General features: G+C 45.6%; 1 protein-coding gene across 2 annotated transcripts in view; it reads left to right on the top strand.

Annotated features, from left to right (window-relative positions):
• Nucleotides 1–19,112, top strand: part of HACE1 (HECT domain and ankyrin repeat containing E3 ubiquitin protein ligase 1) — a 339,965-nt gene that overhangs the window by 205,879 nt on the left and 114,974 nt on the right. For both annotated transcript variants that reach the window (XM_085611183.1, XM_085611184.1), the window contains exons 19-20: nt 554–750; nt 15,868–15,999. In XM_085611183.1, the coding sequence (XP_085467309.1) occupies nt 554–750; nt 15,868–15,999 (329 nt within the window). The remainder of the gene's footprint in view (nt 1–553; nt 751–15,867; nt 16,000–19,112) is intronic.

Below are 19,112 nucleotides of genomic sequence, written 5' to 3' on the forward strand. Positions count from 1 at the left end.
GAGGAGAAAATACCCGCTTTAGGTGACTCTTCATTTCCGTTCCGGACAGTTCAATAAAATACCAGTAATTGCAGTTAAATCAACGGCCAGGTGGCAAAAATTGTCAAATCAGGAGTTTGTGGCCTTTGGTTCACTTTATTTCACCAAGCCTGCCCAACCAAAATGTAGTGCTTTCTAGTTTTCAACAATTTTTCTGTCTCTTTGGCCTTTAAAATACATAAAGTATTAAAGATGTAGCTAAAAATGAACCCAAAGAGACCAGCCAAATGCGGTTTCATATAGACGTGACCAAGGCATGTGGGCCACTTTTTGGGGAAGTGCCCGGGCCCAATTGTGATACCAATCCGATGCTGGTCTGTAGGCGGGACCTAAAAGGCTGCACGGTGCGCACTACATACAAAAATAAACATGCATTCATAGATAGATAATACGCTGTTCTTATTTTATTTGCGCTCTGCAGTATTTTATCGGAGCAGCAGAGGGCAGCCGTTCACAAGAGAATAGAATGAGATTCAGGAACTCGAGAAACAAATGTGTTGTCTTGTTTCTGTAGGCATTCCAGTGAATTACCAGGATGTCGCCTCAATAGACCCAGAGTATGCCAAAAACTTACAGTGGATTTTAGATAATGACATCAGCGACTTGGGTCTGGAGCTGACCTTCTCGGTAGAGACAGACGTGTTTGGTGCAATGGAAGAGGTCCCTTTGAAGCCCGGAGGAACGAGCATTCTTGTGACACAGGAGAACAAGGTCAGTGTTCCAATTTATGTTGGTATCGCACACAAAAAATGGCATACCACTTACCAAGTTGACATGAATTTAATATGTCAAGTGTACTGTGGGTTCTTGTAATGTTTTCAACCACAGATAGTTGTTCAAGCGGTTAGTGCACGTGTTTGTGAGGGTTGTGTGGAATCTGAGGTGAATTTTTAGATGCCCACATATTGCCTCAACCAAACCTCAAAGGATAGTGGTGTACCTATAACTTCTGTTGTCAGCTGCTAGACATAATTATGTTGGTAGTCTGCCATATGCACATGTTTATTATTTTATTTATCTTTTCCTAAAACTATCAAATTCAAATGGACGAGGGGCCGCTATTTTACAAATGATTGTTTAAAGGGTAAAGGACTTAACACGTGTGTGGCTGATCCATAGTGACTTTTTGATTATCTTTGTTAATAAACAAACATGCATTATTTTTAATCACCACAACATGGCCAACATTGCCACTGTGATGTCATTTATTTTCTTGCCCAATCAAGACTAGGCTTGCTGTACCACTTTTCACGAATTATTGGCCCTGAAGGGGTGACCCGGCACTGATGTGTTTCAATTATCGCAGTCCATTCAAAAGTACATCCTCAGTGCGAGGTGCCCCTCAGTGTGCATTTCGTGGAGGGTGCAGCATTGTATCATGACATATTTATAGGAATTCAGGTGGTTTGTCTGTCAGCTGACTATCGTTTTAATGTGGCGTTTCATTCTGCGATAATAATGTACATGTTTATTTGAAAATGTCTATTTTTCGGTCTGTGTAACAGCGCAGCTTTTTGCTGACGTATTGTTACTATTTTTTTTTTACATAAACAGATACCCAGAGGAGCATCATTCTCGCACCTCATGCCATTGGCCATTCATTTTATCCTTTCCCCTGCCTAAGAAGTGCTTGCATTGACATCCACAAGCGACTGATTTACATCTAAAAAGTACACTTATCATGCTGCTTTTCACATTCAGTTCGATTCTTTTTCTTCTACATCTTTATATGCAGAGAATTGTTCTTTTTTGCTCCTTTGCCCTGGCATTTCCAAAGTAGTAGTGCAGGCTTTAATGTGATAAGCAGCTTTTGTGAATTATTTGTGAATGTGTTTGTTTACGTGCGTTGGCACATTAAAGCCAGACCTGATAGCGTTGCCAATGGTTTTCTTTGCCTTTTATAATTGGTTGCCTTAAGATGAAGTGGACTGACCTGTCTATAACAGTAAGGTCCTAGGATTTACGGATTAGTTGTAACGTAAAATCTGCTGAATTCTAGCTCATGCAGTAACTTCACAACCGATTGCTGCTGCCATATCACTACATAGTGGCAGTAAGGAAGGCCAAGCATCTTCAGTACACTCTGGAGTGCTATGCTGCACCTTTCCGACCCCATGAGGAGGCCCCTAGTTTGGTTCCTGAAACCAATCTATTCCTGATGCTCAGTGCCCCTCTAGACCCCGTACCGGCTGTGACTCTATCTACGGACTTAGATCTGTACTGGACCCCACACGTTGATACCGACAGTGATGATGCACCCGAAGGAGGTAGAACGCATTGTCCCTTCGGACTCTGAAGTGAAACGACTGCAACCTTGCTTGAAGTCGCAGCCACCTTGACCTCGACTACAGCCTTTTTCTGACTTTGATACGCTTCCACCACCTCTGAGGTTTTCAGACCCCGAACTCCATGGAGATGACAATGGGGATGATGAGTCAAAAATCTGATAAGGAGAATTTGTTTTTCATCTTCAGGAGACCAGTGGATGGACACATCCCCCGACACTGTTCTCCATGCTCCACCTGGCCCCTATTTGGCGGAATCCATATCCTTTGCCATGGTCGTTAGGAGAGCTGCTGAAATCCTTGACTTGCAGTTACCCTCCATGGAAGTGAAAACTATTGTCCTCTCTGAACTCCTGGAGCCTGGTCAGATTTCATCAGAACCGCTGTTTCCCTCCAAGGAGGCCTTAAAGGATACCCTCATGGGTACCTGGGTGAAACCAGGATCATGTCCACCAGTCAATCGAAATATAGCAAGATGGTGTAGACCAGCTTCGGGGGGATCCACCTGTCCACCAACACCCCACACCTGAGAGTCTTGTGGGTCAGACCGCTCTACCAGTCAGCTGAACCCAAATTATTTTCCTACGGCGCCTCCAGATAGAGAATCCTTCGGAAAATGCTTTCTCATATGCTGCCTTGCTTTTAGAATAGTCAATTTGTGTTGTCTCTTGGGTTGTTACTCACATGCGTTGCCCAGATCTTGGCACTATCCCCAAGGACCTCCGGGCCAATATAGCCCAAATAATTGTGGATACCCAAACCACTGCAAAATGTGTAATTTGATCAATACCGTACACTACCTACCGTTTGGGAAGACCAGCCAGTACCAGCATGGTGCTTCTACATCCTGCATGGATTAGATCTACAGGCTGCTCAAGTGATGCCCAAACAGCACTAATGGACCTGACACTAAAAGGAACCTGTATCTTTGGAGACAAGGTGGACTCGGGCGCTTTGAAGAAAGCCAGGCAGGAGCACACTCTCTGGGTCTTCTAGTGCCAATGCAGCACAATATCACCTCGTTCAAAGATTCAGCAGAGGAATTCAGCAGAGGCAACACCAACATCTGCCTCCTCAGCTACAGGTCTCCCAAGCCTTTTGGGGTACAGGACGGTAGTCCAACTGACGGTGTACAGGCCCTCAGGGGCAATGTACTACCCAGTACCCCTCCATCCTGCCACTGGAAAAACAACTGTAGTTTGCCCTTAGTGGCATACTGTCCCCCTGTTTAGAGGTCGGATAAGTTATTTCCTCCACAGGTGGAAAAGCATCCCATCAGAGAAATGGGTACTGCAAATCTTCCAGCATGGTTACGCCCTACCCTTCCCATTCACCCCTCCGGACATGCCTCCTACACCACATCAGGTTCCATAGGACTGCCTTTCTCTTTTACAGAAGGAGATTCAGACTCTTTTGGAGAAGAGAGCCATAGAGAGGGCACCTAGATTAGAGATCAGGACTGGCTGCTACTGCTGTTACTTTCTGGTGCTAAAGTAGGACATTGGACTTTGTCCTATTCTAAACCTGCACTCTTTGAACTTGTTCATCATAAAGGACACATTCAAGATCCTCACTTTGACTTAAGTTCTGTCTGCTGTGGATCGAGGCAACTCAATGGTGGTAGTGGATTTGCAGGAAGCGTATTTTCAAATACCCGTCTTGCAGTTACACAGACTCTACTTGTGGGTTCACGAAAGTGATGGTGGTGGCTGCTGCGCTCCTATAGAGGCTGGAATACCAGTCTTCCCATACGTCAATGACTGGTTGCTAAAGGCGGGCTCGCCACAGCCAGTCGTGATCCCCCTCCAGATGATGGTTTACCTATTGACATCTCTGGGATTTACCATCAACGTGCTTTAGTCACACCTGACTCCTTCACAGAAGCTCCTTTTCATTGGAGCCATCCTGAACATGGTGCTGTTTCGAGCCGTCACCTATTGTGATGAGGTTTATAAAAGATTTAACCTATGTTTCCTCCAATAGTTTGTGATGCCACAATGGGATCACAATTTGTTTCTGTCTTTCTTCCTGTGTAGTCCATTAGAGCCAATGTGCAGCTGCTTGCAATGTTCTCGGATTAAAACGATTGTCTTTCTTGTCATGATTACTTCAAGATGGTGTATGATTCGGCTCCAAGCACTCTCGGTGTAGCGCCTTACACCAACCACCTTTTTCCCCAGATAGACTGGTGTTAAGGACGAGCACGGCCTTTTTGCCAAGAGTCGTGACTCCTTCTCATGTTGGGCAGCTCATCACCTTCTGAGCCCTGGGACCGTCTGAAGGTTGCTTCTTGGTCCGTGTGTGGCAGGTCTTAATGAAGAGGAGTATCCACCTTCACAAAGTCCATTTCTGTACAACATTACCTTTCTTTGCCCGAGAGAACCTCTCAAAATGTAGATTGAGCATACCAAGGACTGTCGGATGGACAATGTAAAATTTTTAAGGCTCTCTTGGGCCCAGCCAATCAAATTGCCCTTCCTCTTTAGAGGTGGAGCAAAGTACATTGGGAAGGTGATGGTCCTTGTGAATGAATGTGGAGTTTTTTCCAATTATCTGCAAGATTGGTCAATAGTTCTTTTGGTTTCTGGCGTGAAGCAGACTGAGGAAGTCTGCCAACTAATTTTCGAGTGTTTTAAAAATAAAAAAATAAAGAAATTACACTTAGAAGCTAGAAATCTACTCAGTACTTTTGCTCATTTTCGCAGAATGGCAAAATTTATGTTGAGGTCACCACACTTGCAGTGGCAAGTAAGTCATAGTTCCAATTAACAAAAGTGTAATATCAATGAAGGAGTTTGTTGTAATGTGACGCTTGCATCTTGCAGTGCTTGTTCTTCCTTACAGTGACCTATCCTGTGTCCCTTTGTTGTGCCAGGGTTGCAGGATTCCAATAACGGCAGTTGCGCCGTGGCTGGCGAAGTGGTGATAACGCTCCATGTGCTTTTGAAGTGAATAAACCTGTGTTTTGATACTTATTGGTGTCGGTGTCATTACCACATTTTTGCCGACGATCACCAGCCACATGGGGTGGCATCATTCACGCACAGGAGCGTGATTTGTACCAGCAAGAGGGCCTTGAAGATACCGACTCGCTCGATGGGTGGTGCCTTTTTCAGCTTATGAGTTTAGAAGAGGCAAAGTTGTGCTGTGTGTTCGTGCGCTTCCTCCGTTTCCTGCTACCATTGGCCACCCTGAGGTGTGTGAAGAGCCTACCAGCTGTATTCGACAGTGCTGTGATGTGTTTGCTTGGCCCGCTATGTGAATGAAGAGAGGGCCGCTGTCTCCACACGCGCTGTCACCGACCTGCCAGTCACCACCCTGAGGCCTGTTAAGTGTCAAGCATCTACTGCCAAGATCTGCTTTGTCATTAGAGGCCGCTGTGTGCCTACGTGCTATCCCGCCTCCAGGAGACCCCCGGTGACATACGCCGCGTGTTTAGAGTTTTGGTTCCAACTGACCTCATCTACTCATTTTGGCTTTAGTCTCCGGTGCACTCTCCTCACGCTTGTGACAACTCAAGCTCCACAAGTGCTTGGTCATGTGATCCATTAGAGAAGAGGAACCTGCTGTTTGTAGAGTGCAGTATTCATTCTAATAAAGGAAAATCTTTGCTCGCCCTCTGTTGGTCACCTTTATTGTTGCCATGCACTCTATTTTGCTCCATTATTTTTTTTTATATCAGCTTCCTCTGGTCTTGGTTTCCATTATTGCTTTTGTTTTTAGTAATAAGCTTGCGCCTCTTTGAACAGTTTAAAAAAAAAAAAAAAAAAGCTCAAACTAGACCAGAGACATCGGGTATCAGAGCGCTGTACATGAGCACCACCAGTTGCACCAGAAAGACACGTTCATTTTAGGCACAGGGAGATTAAGGGATTTTCCAAGAATCACAAGATGTTGAGCGTTGTTACCGAGACTCAAACCTGGTTCCCAAGCCTGGCTTCCCAGCTTTGAGGTCGACCGCTCTAGCCGTAAGGCTACATCCTCTCCCCTATTTGTCTTTTAAATATGGCTGTGTCCGCCATAGTAATTCCACCTCAATTTCTTGCTCAACCAGGCCAACCGTCCATGCAATGGGAGGAATGGATTGACTTGTTCAACAACTACATTATAGCTCTGGATAGCCTCATTTTCTCCTGAAAGAAAGAAAGCTTTGTTGTTAGGTGCTATTGGTATAGAGGCACATCACATTTTCAAATACTCGCCTCAAATGTTAGGCAGTGGCAATCAGCCTGTGGAGGATGTGTTAACAGAGGCCAAGCTGTGACTAGAGAAGAGGTTTGCCAAGGAAGAAAACCTAGTCATGTCTCACTAAAAGTGATTCACAAGGTCTCTGAATTCTAGCAAAACTCTTGATAAATAGGTTTCTGCGCTACGGGAGCTGTCAATAAAATGCAAGTTTGGACAGATGACCGATGAACTTATCAGGGACCAACTGATTATCCATTGTCACATTAAGAAAATCCAAGAACATCTTTGGGCTGCAAAGAATTCCTCCCTGAAGGATGCTATTTCCATTGCCAAGGTTGTTGAAAAGTCCGAACGATGCATGAAGGAAATGAGCAAGAAGGAGGGCATCAAAGGGGATGTAGCAGCTATTGGGGGAAAGGAGGAAACCACCAAAGTCTGTCAGCAAGTCCAATCCCAAGGCACAAAGATCTCCCAAGTCTAAGGGTTGTTCTAGGTGTGGTAGCGCTTACCATTCGAGTGACTCTAAATGGTGTTTTGCTTCAAAGCAAGACTGCAGGAAGTGTGGGCAGAGAGGCGATTACGCCCATATGTGCCGTCACTTCAACAAATCCAGGGTTTCCGTTACACATGATTTCAGCTTGGATGCAGATGGTGAAGACCGTGTTAATGGTCCTTCCAAGCAATAGTGAAGTCAAGAGGAAGTGCCGTCCTAAGGCATCCTTTGGGATCCTGGGCAAACAAGTGGAACTGATGGTAGACTGTGGTTCCTTGTATACCATTGTGCTGAAGTGGATGTGGGAGAAAGAGTGGCCTCTAGTTCCACTCTTAAGGCCATTTACCCTAAAGGTTATCAAGGGGAGAGAATTGTTTTTCTAGGTTACTTTTCTTCTCCTATCATTTTTAAGTCAAGACCGGTTGTGGAGAAGATCTACGTAGCAGAGGATGGTCCTCCGATCCTGGGTTTCAGTCACCAGTTTGACCTTCATGTTGTCATCGATCCCCGGGTCATGTCTTGTGTGTGTGCCTGACGTAACCACTGAACAAGTTTTAGCCGAAATGGATGATGTCTTTCGGGAGAATCTTGGTGTAATGAAGGGGTACACGCATAGGATTGTATTGGAGGAGGGCCCCATCCCTGTCAAACACAAGTTGCGAAGGGTTCCTGTTATTGTGAGGGATGAGGTCAAAGAAATATTGGAAGACCTGCTTAAGGAAGGCGTTATCGAATCGGTTGACACCTCTGAATGGGTCTCTCCGGTAGTTATCACAAAGAAGAGTGATGGAACGCTCAGGTTCTGTGTGGACCTTCATAGTTTAAACTAACATGTGGTTGCCAACACTTTTCCCCTGCCCCAAAATCAATGAACTGTTGCTTAATGGTGGTAAGTACCTTTCTAAACTTGATCTGAAAAGTGCCTACCACAAGATCAAGCTACACGAGGACTCGAACAATCTCACGGCCTTCATTACCATGGAAGACACGTTTTCTTTCACAAGGTTGCTATTTGGGTTGTCCTCCGCTTCCAGAGTTTTTCAGCTACCCATGTCAGAGGTCTTCAGGGGTTTGGACGACGTTACGTTTTTCCAAGGCGATATCCTTGTATCCGGTGTGTCTGTTCATGAGCACAACAAGAGGTTGAGGGAGATTCTTGGCAGACTGAGGGAGGCTGGCCTACCTCAGGAAGGATAGGTGCAAGTTTCTCATAGAGGAAATTGAATATCTAGGGCATAAGAGGGCATCTCCGGGCTGGGTGTCCAACCTAAGGTCGATCTCTTAGAAGCAATCAGAGGTGCACCCATTCCCAGTGACTAGGATCAGTTGCGGTCCTTCATGGGCCTAATCGAGAATTATGCCAAATTCGTTAAGTGCTTTGCTGGCAAGACTGAAGCACTCTGGATATTGTTTTGGTGAGTATATTCATTTGTTTGGGGCGATGTCCAACAACCTGCTTTTGATTTGATTGGGAAGGACATTTGTGAGGCTGATATTCTAGCGCCCTTCATTACTCATCTCAAAACCTTTCTTATTGTTGGTGCGGGTGCTTGTGGTTTGGGAGCTGTGCTGTCTCAAGTGCATGTGGGTGTTGAAAGAACTGGGGCTTTTGCCTCACGCTCTTTCTCCGAATGCAAGAGCAATTATTTGGTTATCGAGCGCGAAGCTCTAGCAGCAGCCTGGTCACTCGAGCATTTCAGGACTTTTTTTGTGGGGTGTTGATTTTTGTATTCGCACTGACCACAAGCCCTTAGTCAAGGTGTTGAGCCCTGACGGTGCGGGTAAAGGCTCTGCGAGACTGGCCAAACTTGCTTCTAGGCTCCAGGAGTACCGGTAACATGTGACGCACATTCCTGGGTGGAAAAATGCACAAGCTGATTGTTTCTCGTTTATCCTTGATGGGCAGGGGTGAGGATTGTCCTGGTTCATCTTGGGAGCAAGATGGTGTGGCATCTTCATTGGGGGAATGTTGAGGAATGCGTTTGTGCCTTCTTGTCTGATTGGAGCCTTTGTATGGATCCGAATACTGCTCTCAAGTTTGTCGAACGTATGCTAGTTCTGGGAGAGTGGAGGGAAAGTGCTGTTGCTTCCTCTGTCAGACCATTTGTCAAGGTCTTGGACGAATTGAGCATGAGTGACTCTAATGTCCTCAGGAGAAATTATGTCTGTGCCGCCCAAGGGCTTGAGATCCAGGATTATCAGGCTTGCGCATGAAGGGCATCTTGGTCAAACCATAACTAAAAAAAAGAGTGCATGGGAATTTCTGGTGGCCCAGCATGGATGAACAGATTACGTCCTGGGTTGTTGGGTGTGACATGTGCAGGGGGAGTGAAGAGAGACTTAAGACTGGTAGTCCTGCTAGTCTGGGTCAGATCGAAGATCCTGGTGTACCCTGAGTACTGTTTGTTTAGACTTAATTGGTTCTATGCAGGGTGTGGAGGAGAGGTTGACGAATGCCTTGGTGTTGATTGATGTTCATTCTAAGTGGCTTGTTGTCAGATTCATGTCCGATGTTACAACTAAGAGGACCATTGAGCAGTTGAAGGAGATTTTTCCTGAAGAGGGTCTACCCCTCATTCTTGTCATGGACAATGGCACTAAACTTGTTTCACGTGAGATGAGGGATTTTTTAAGTAAATGTGGTATTATTCACCACCGCAAGGCTCTTTACAACCCCCAAGCCAATGGCATGGTGTTGCGGGCTAATCGCCAGGTGAAGGGTACCATTTCCCTCGCCTTACAGAGTGGAAAGGATGTCAGGGTGATGGTGAGCGAGATGGTTTGGGCCCATCGCACAGCCGTCAACAATGCGACTGGGTTCACCCCGTTTGGAAACATACGCGGAAGAAAGCCTGGCACCAAACTTCTGCCAGCTTGGCTTTCCTCTAGCAAACTAGCATCCAACCAGATGGATGGGGGTCAAGTTGGACGACGGAGGTGTGTGTGCTGGTCACTGGGTCAAGATCAAACTTGGCAGACCTTGCAAAGGCTTGTCTAAGTTATGGCCTCCCTTCAGGGTTAGGCGAGTTTTTGACAATTAACCCCTTCCCTGCTCATGACGGAACCGTTCCGTCATGAGCCACGGTTGCCGTGTGCTCATGACGGAACGGTTCCGTCATGACAATCCTGTCGGCGGCCGCTCCGCCTGCGCGGCGCTGTTTCCCCGCCTGTGCGGGGCGACAACGCAAATGGGCGGAGTCATGACGGAACCGTTCCGTCATGAGCATAGCTCAACTGTGGCTCATGACGGAGCGGCTCCGTCATGAGCACAGGCCCGCCGCGCTGCCCCCCTGCCCCCCCCAGCGCTGCAGCGGAATGTCCGCAGCAGCGAAGGGGTTAAGTGCTTCTCGAGAATGGAAACAAATGGAACAAACGCAAGGTTGTGTTGTATCGCAGAGGTGAGGGAGTGGGCTCTATGGTGAACGAGCCTAGGTCTGTCCAGTGTGGTGACGGTTTGAATGGTTTCATGTTGATGAGTGATGCGGAGCTGTCCTCCAATGGGTCTCCGGTCAGAAGAGAGACTGGCTCTGGGGATGCCTCCAGTTTCCTTCCCCTTGATCTTCCTTCTCATGTGGGTGCCAGAGTTGCCCGTTCTCTCATGTTCCGCAATCCTCCTTGGTACTCAGGGGCTTACGTTAAAACATGAAGGGGGATTTCTTTTTTTTCATTACTGGTGCTTTACTTGCCTTTTACTTGTACTTTCCTCATTGTTTTTCCTTCTGCTTTGAGTTGTTCATTGTGGGTAGAAGGGGGGGTGTTCTAATGTGGTGCTTGCTTTTTGCAGTGCTTATTGTACTTCCTTGCAGTGACCTATCCAGTGTTCATCCCTTTGTGCCGTGGTTGCAGGATTCCACTAACGGCAGTTGCTCTGTGGCTGGCGAAGTGGTGATCACGCTCGTGGTGATAACGCTTCGTGTGCTTTGGAAGTGAATAAACCTGTGTTTAGATACTTATTGGTGTCGGTGTCTTTTTCACAGAGGTCTTTGACCCATTTTCCACCATTTCTGTTCTCCCAGAGGGAGTATTGCCTTCCAATTCTCCACTTCTCACTCTCTTTAGTAGGGGTGGGTGTTACTTGCGTAATTCCTTGAAGCATAATCACACAGAATTACCTAATAATTCTGCAAGATTAAGCTTCAGTTGAGCAAAAGAGTAATTCTGCACTTAACGCAATTTCTGATCGCAAAATGATACATTTTGCACTTCTAAATAGTGCAAATGTAACAGAACACGAATAGCACTAAATGTACTCTAGGGGCAGGATTTTTTCCCAATTTACTACCGTAATTTAGTGATGTTTTCTTAGAGTGAAATGCCCCTTGTATCCAAAATGGACACCAGGATGCATTGTGTTATATGAAACCGCGTGAAAAGCAGCAGAACTGGCTCTTTAAATGTCCTCTCGCTGTAGGACACCGCCTCCCCCCCCCCCCCCCGTTAGACTGCATGCACGGAGCAGCATCCAATCCTGCAGTAAACTACACTTATGTACTATACTACTCTGGAGTGGCTAGCGATTTTGACTTTTTGTCCCTCAAATATGGTAGTGAGCTGTTACAAGGTATTTGATGATGTTTTCCATGCATCTGAGCCCTCTCTTTTTGAGTGCCAGGTGGGGTCTCGGTTTATGAAGGGCTTGGTGCACCCTACATTACTGCTCATTGATAACTCATCCTGGCCTTGGCCCAGTTAGTGGTTCCTTATTTTGGTGCATTGCATAGTAATGATACCAAGTGGTTTAACCTTCAAACTGTTTTCCAGGAAGATGAACGAGTTGCAGGTGTTAGGGGTGGATTTTCCCTAATCCGTCTTTGCCAATGTCGGTGACCTTCAGTTTAAATGTATCTAACAAGGTGCTGATTGGTTGCCATCTTATTAGTATTGCCAATTGGTAGCTTTCTTACTGCTTTTGCATCCATCGTAGGCAGTGGGGCGCCTGCAAGGTTTGATTGGGAATGTGTACCTAGTCATTATATTCCCAAATTGGATTAGCATACAGTGGTCAAATGGCTTTCAGCTGCCTGTGGAGGGCTGCCAGGGGCGAGGCTGATGTACAGCACACTTTTTCACATTGTACCGATGAAAAAGTGAAATGCATCACTGAGTGCTGTGAGGCTGGGACTAGGGCTCTGCATGTGGAATAATTCCAGAAAATATACAAAGGGCAGAGTGGCCACTAATGCACTTTGAAAACCGTGCCTTTGAGAGATTTCTACAAGGCGATCACTTGGTATTCTCTTAATGCCTATTATTGCCTTAACTCCTAATCCAGCATTGAAGCCTTGCTAGGAAAAATAATTTAACACATTTTCGGATAGCTTTACTTGTACCTGCCTATTTGTGGTCCTTTAAAACCTAAATTGTTAGGCGTCGGTGGGTACATTTTCAAAGTGGCAATCTGCAAAAGGAGTATTATATACTGCATGAAAATCATAACTTTGTTTTATCTAGGTTCCCTATTTGGATTTGCTAATGCCTGCTCACAGGACCGGGCATGGGCGAACTGGGCCCAGGCCTGGGGCGCCAATATTACGAGGGGCACAAATCTGCCTGACTGAATATCACTCTAACAGCAGCTCGTCCATCCCGCTTGGTCCCAATTGGGCCCTGTTAAAAAGACTTTGTAATCGGCGCTTAATGTACCTCAGCGTAATAGTTAGCACCCCGACAACCCCCACCCCAAACCCCCTTGCCATCTTCCTCACACTCCTGACGTCACATCACAACGACCCCCGCTCCCACAACAAACACTACATTTTATTTTTGGCCATAGCGGTGCCCTTGTCGATCCGATTTAGGGCCGACTCTGCCTGCCCATCTCCGGCTTGGTCATTGGATCGCGTGACACCTACCGGGCTGGAACATTCTGGAACTGAAAATGAATACGCTTTGGCGGAGCTGCGCCTTTCATTATGTGTACGTAGTCGGGCTGCGCCTAAGCAACACCAGCTACCTCAGTGGCGCACAGTGCATTGATGGGGTGTAAACAGTGTCTGGCGTCCCAACCTGCAATTCGTCTTGTTTCAAAGATGAAGAACCCGAGGCTACACTATAACTTTCACACTTCTACTACTTTGCTTCTCCAGTCTACCATTGCTCAGTGCATTAATTCATCTAGCTTTTATTTCTGCTAGGAATGAGTCGGTTCCATTATTTATTTGGCTCCAACTAATCTATTTTTGTTTTTCGGTTGCCAGGTTGTAACATACAGCACATGTCAGAGACCAAGATGCAGTTGTAATAAATTAAACTTCAAACAAAATAAATTCACATGCGAATCACCATGGGGTTTGTTTGTTTGTTTTTTTGTTTTTTGGTGTCCTTATTCTGCCAGCATTCTTGTTAGTGTATGCTCTGATCCCTCTAGGTCTTACAAAGGGAAACTTGACCGGTGGACCATGAGACAATCATGAGTACTGACCCACAAGCGTACTGCTGTATCCACTGCCATCTCCTACACCCAGTGATACCGCCAATAGGAGAGAATAGTAGCCGACAGCAAAATTGGCTTAATCATAGGACTCGCATTTCCTTTTCTCTCCATCTCACCAACGAAGCCTAAATTCTCCTCTCACTCTTAGGGTCTCATGCCATATCAGACTCACTGGTGTATATTATATTTCTAAGACATTCAATAAACAATGGTGGACTTCCTGATTTCCATAACCTGCATATCTCCCATCTGGCCAAGAGAATCACATAAAACAAAAATTTTACGCACGCTGAATGAAGGCTGCACATTTTCCTCCAAACTTAAGCCAAAGAAGATTAACCGAGTACAGACTGTAATCTGCATCCCAGTTGTTTCCCTAATAAAGTCACAAACTGAACTCCAATAGGAGGATATATTTGGACATGTCATGAATTGGTGGATGTCATCTGCCGCTAACAGCATACATCTAGGAAGGCTTCTTGTTCCCTGCTATTTATTTTGCATGCTAGTACTGCTATTGTGTTTGGAGGTTATTCGCCACTGGGTGGCAGTGTGGGTTTGTACATGTTATGGACCATCAACTTTTCACTAGCTTTTCTGAACGTGCAAGGTTATTTTAATATGTGTATGCTTGTCTTTAGATTATGTCTCTGCAAACACGATGTGTTTGATTTTTTGAAATTTAACGCGCTAGCAAAGCAGCCTCGCACACCCCGATCTTGTTGGAGAGGTTATCTTGGAAATGTATAGTTCATATTGCCCAATAGGCTGATGTTCCGTTTTTGATCCACTGTGTTGTACTCCCATGATAATTTATTTCAGGTCTTTTTCTTTTTTTTTATAGCGAAATAGACAGTTTTAATAGTAATAAACGTATTATTATTATTTTTTTTGCTGTATGGTTATAATCGGGATCTGGAAAACGCGTAGTGTCATCACCAAAGCAGTTTAATATCTTTAAACTGAAATTAACGTGACGTCCTTTACCTGCCAAAGTAACCCGAGACTTCAAAGAGCATGGCACTGAGACAAAGGAATACCTCATTTTGAGTTGCATTATTAACTAGCCCCAAACTTACATATAGAACTTCTCACATCCTGCGTTGCATCGAGTCAGTGCCTGGGATGAATCATGTTGAAGTCTCGGGCAGTGTCTTCATCAAACCACTCGAGCGTTTGCTGCAGTTTGGCGGGTAAGGCTCTCAATTTCGGCCGAAGACTCGCTTTATTGCACTTCTGCTTCTAGTTCACCTTTCAGCCGTGCATTTGAACACCCGTGTATAAAGCACACTTTATTAATATTGCTCCACGTGAACATTCATACTTAAGGAAGTAGTATTTCTATACATCTGTAATGTTGCATGCTTCTCCCAGACGTGGAACTGTTATTATGCCCGAGGGATAGATAGATGGCTCGGTGGCTTCAACGTTACTCACTGAAAAACGTGGTGAACGGCTGTGGCGTGACGTCAAATGACGAAGACCCTCTGCAGAATGTGAAGCGGGGACCCTGGTTCTCTCGTTTTCACAAATAGTCATTCGCCTTGGGGCGGAATGGGGCCCTGCTTCTGGAGGACTGGTACGTCCTTGCTGGTCCCCTTCACAATCAAGCTTCCCCCTAGATAGCAGCAGGACCTGGGGCTCAACCATTGGCTGCTGTTTGGTGGCACCTGACATAGGGTGAACAAGGGGTTCTTGAATTCTTCCCGAGCTCTTGTGAGGTGGAGAATCCGAAACATTATCATAGTTTGTTCTAGATTATTGGTGTGTAGACGTAGGTTGTTTCTGGTTCGCTGCCGATCAAACGTGGAACAGAGGTAATTTGAGGTACGTTTTTTCCCTGCAATGTTTTATATTCCGGGGTTTTGGTATTAAAAACTGTGATATGTAGAGTTTAGGGTTGATGGCAGGCTTTCTCAAGTAAAGTTTGAAAAACATGTTTTGTGTGATTATTTACATTGCATGCATACAAGAGTTAGGTCTCTGGCATTTGCTCAGTTGGCAAGAAATATGAACAGGTCGGCAGCCGGCTACGTCCCTGGTGAAACCCCTCCTCCCGCCCAGTGGTAGTGTCGCATTTTCTGTAGTACGTTGTATTCACAAGTAAAGAATGAGTCCTCAGTTGCTTACATTATGAAAACGGACATTAAATGCTGACTTGTTACTCTGGAGAAAAATCGCTGTAAAGCTTTAGCGGGAGGAGGAGTGGTGGGAACGGAGAGAGCTAGCGAAGCCTCGCCTTTAACAATCCATCCTCTCTAGGAGCATACAGAGAAGTGTTTTCATCAAAATACATTACTTGATGCAGACTGTTAAAGTGTTTAGTTTGTAAATGAAATCTGCTATAGTCAGGCTGTAACTGCCCTCTGTGTTTGTCGCACAAGGATGAAAAGAAGTTGTAAAAAGTGTGTGTTTTTGTGCCATTGCAGGCCGAGTATGTTCAACTCGTCACCGAACTTCGCATGACGCGAGCCATTCACCCGCAGATCGACGGCTTCCTCCAGGGCTTCCATTTGTTCATCCCACCCTCCCTGATACAGCTCTTTGATGAATATGAATTGGTAAGAATCCGTTTCTGCATGCGCGACAGTATTAATGTATAAACATGCCTCTCATTCTGAGCCTGTGTTGCTGTGGGAGCACGCATGTTCACGGTAATGCGGTGCTCGTGTCAGCAAATTATCAAAGAACAGGACGGATGGCCGACGCACGAGCACGCTGAAGCGGTAGATCCTCATTTGGCTCGCTTGTCTGCGCGCGGCTCGCTGAACCGTGCTGGGGTTTAATTGGACGGAGCGCGGGTGGCTGAGAGGGCGGCTGCTCTCCGACGGAGCTGTGGCCCGGGTCACGCGGCCGCTCAGGGATCGAGGGGCAAATCAAAGTCTCAATCGCAGGTTTGCAGATTGGGCCTGACCTCGAGCGCGCGCCATTAATTACAGAGCCTGTCGCGCTGGCCTTCTGTGAACACGCATGGGCCTAATTCACGAAGCATTTTCTGTGAGTCGTTGACTTACTCCTGTCTACGGTATGTCTTTCACCTGGCTACCAAGGTCTGTTTCCCAAATAATTTTCTATGAGTAGTTAGGCCTGTCTAGGTATGCCTTTCACCTGGCTACCAAGGTCTGATTCATAAAGCATTTTCTCTGAGTAGTTGAGTCTTACTCCTGTCTTTAGTATGTCTCACAATTTGCTATCAAGGTCTGATGCACAAAGCATCTTCAAAGAGTAGTTGATTCTTACTCCTGTTTTTGGGAATGCCTCTCACCTGGCTACTAAGGTCTGATTTACCAAGAGTTTTCTGTGATTCGTTGAAACTTACTCCTGTATCCCTTTCCAACGGGTTATCAAGGTATGATACACAAAGTGTTTTCTGTGAGTAGTTGCATGTTATTCCTGTCTTATGTGTGCCTTTCACCTAGCTATCAAGGTCTGCTTCTCGAAGCGTTTTCTAGAAGTAGTTGAATCTTACTCCTGCCTTCTGTATGTCTTTCACCTGGCTGTCAAGTGTTTTAAATATCTAGTTTTTTTCATTGTGTTGTACTGCTAATAGTGTATTTCATATAATTTCATTGAATTACCAAAACTGCAAGAGAATAATGCTCCAATAAAACCAGATGCAGTATGACAACATCTAAAGAAGAGTTAAACGTCTTCCTTGCACCTTGCCAATGCCCTCCAGCCACTCACGTTTCTCTTACTCTCAACTGCCTCAAACTCGTGTTGCTGACAACTGTTCAAGGTTTGACTATACAGTCCCCAGTGTCCTCAGATCCCACCTCTTCCTTACACCCAATTGAATTGAATTATGCATATCAAACCATTCTGAACCCGCATTGCCACTCCTTAGGCATCCTGGTTACTTGATGCTTACACTGTCACCCTTCCCAACAACCTGCATCTACTGTCCCACTCTCCTGTTATAATGCTGTTAAACATCTTTTATTGACATCTGACCTAGCTTTCAAGTTCATCTCCAGGTCTGGTCATCGAACATCGCTGGTCATCCCCTTTCTCCACCAATCAATTGACATGGAGCCACCACTTTTCATCTCATTAGCTCAAAAGGCACCCAGCTTATGGAGAGGAAGGGGTGGACATCGTTCAGAATGCATACAAAAGTATCTTGCTTGTAACTACCTATTGCACTTATATTACCACCACATTGGTGTCTACTTATCTATAGAAATGAATAGCACGCTGTATAAGATGCCAAAGACTTATAAATTGATCATACTTCATATATCACATAAGACCATTTGGACTAGTACTCGCCAATAATTGAAAACATCCGTTTCCCTAGTAATGCATGAAGTTGGTCTAAAATACATGTATCCTCTGTATTCCAGTCCTCGGAAGATGTTAAGGTTTACAAAGTGCATTTCTTGACAATCATATGATTTATGATGGTGTTACAACTAACACAGTTCACTATCCCCATGTCTTTAAGGAAGTCAGTTTGTCTCTGATCTGCATTCCACTCGTTCCCATCAAAGTTTCTCTCCCTTTCCTTCTGTTTCCAGATGACCCATTCCTTTTGGTCTCCTCACATCTGTCAGTAACCGTATTCACCTACCGCAAACCCCAGTTCATTTGATCTGCCCCTTTTTGAAATCTCTGGTGGTTATTCCATGTCAAATCAGATAGGACTTCCCAGATGTCCATGAAAAGCCTGGTGTCGGAACCGTGTACAATACTACATCCAGTACGTCTTTGCATTACTCCTGAGGGTGAAAGCCAGTTAAGTACTCGCTCTCTGGAGTTTCTTGTAGACTTTAAGTTACAGGTGTCCAGGAAAACACACAAGAAAAAATAGACAGGCAGATGGGGTGGAAGAGTGCCTCCCACTAATACATCAGCTAATCCAAGGTAAGTTAATTGAAGGTTGTGACCATGTGTTATGAAATTTCCCCATCATTCCCTTTTTATTTAGAGACCCTTTGGAAGCTCTGGACCAAAATTCATCTTTCCATTCTTCCACCCTTTTTATTTTTCGAAATCTAGAAAACACTCTCTTAAAAACTGGATATGGTGCTCTGACAAAATATATATTTTAAATATGTGAGTAATGCAATTTGCTCTGAAAAGGTTATTGATGCTTTTGAAAACTTTTTTTTCAAATGTGCTCACCTTTTATACAAAAGATCTTTGTTGAGACGAAAAACTCCTCTGAGTGGTGATGGACGTGTACCCCTGCCCTTCATGCCCGACTGTACTGTTTTCTAGATCCCTAATGCTGATATTTGTTGACATAGGCAAACACGGATCATGCACAGGTGCCAATTCAGAGTGGCTGATGCCTGGGTGGCGGTGGAGGGGATGGGCTAGGGATTAACCCTCTGGCCGTCTCCTGCCTTCCCGGGTTTGACCGCAGTTGCCTGACCTCCTGCTTTGCCTCCTGGAATGGTGACTGGGTCGCGTGAGTGTTTCACCCAGCATGGGTGCAGCCGAGGGAGTTCCACGGCACTGCGATCCAATGCCCCCGAGCTTGTTTCCACTTCTTTGAGTCGAGGGAGGCGCGCCCTCTTTGTCCCCGCTGCTGCTCCCCTTTCCCGAATCTACTGCCTGGGCGCCCGAGTTTACTTTGCGGCATACCGAACAACCAGTCTGCTGACCCCGCAGCCCCGAACGTGTGTACTTTAATCGACCTGAGTGTGATCGGCGACCTCCCGCCCTC

This window comes from Triturus cristatus, chromosome 6, assembly GCF_964204655.1.
Source record: "Triturus cristatus chromosome 6, aTriCri1.1, whole genome shotgun sequence".
Lineage (NCBI taxonomy): Eukaryota > Metazoa > Chordata > Amphibia > Caudata > Salamandridae > Triturus > Triturus cristatus.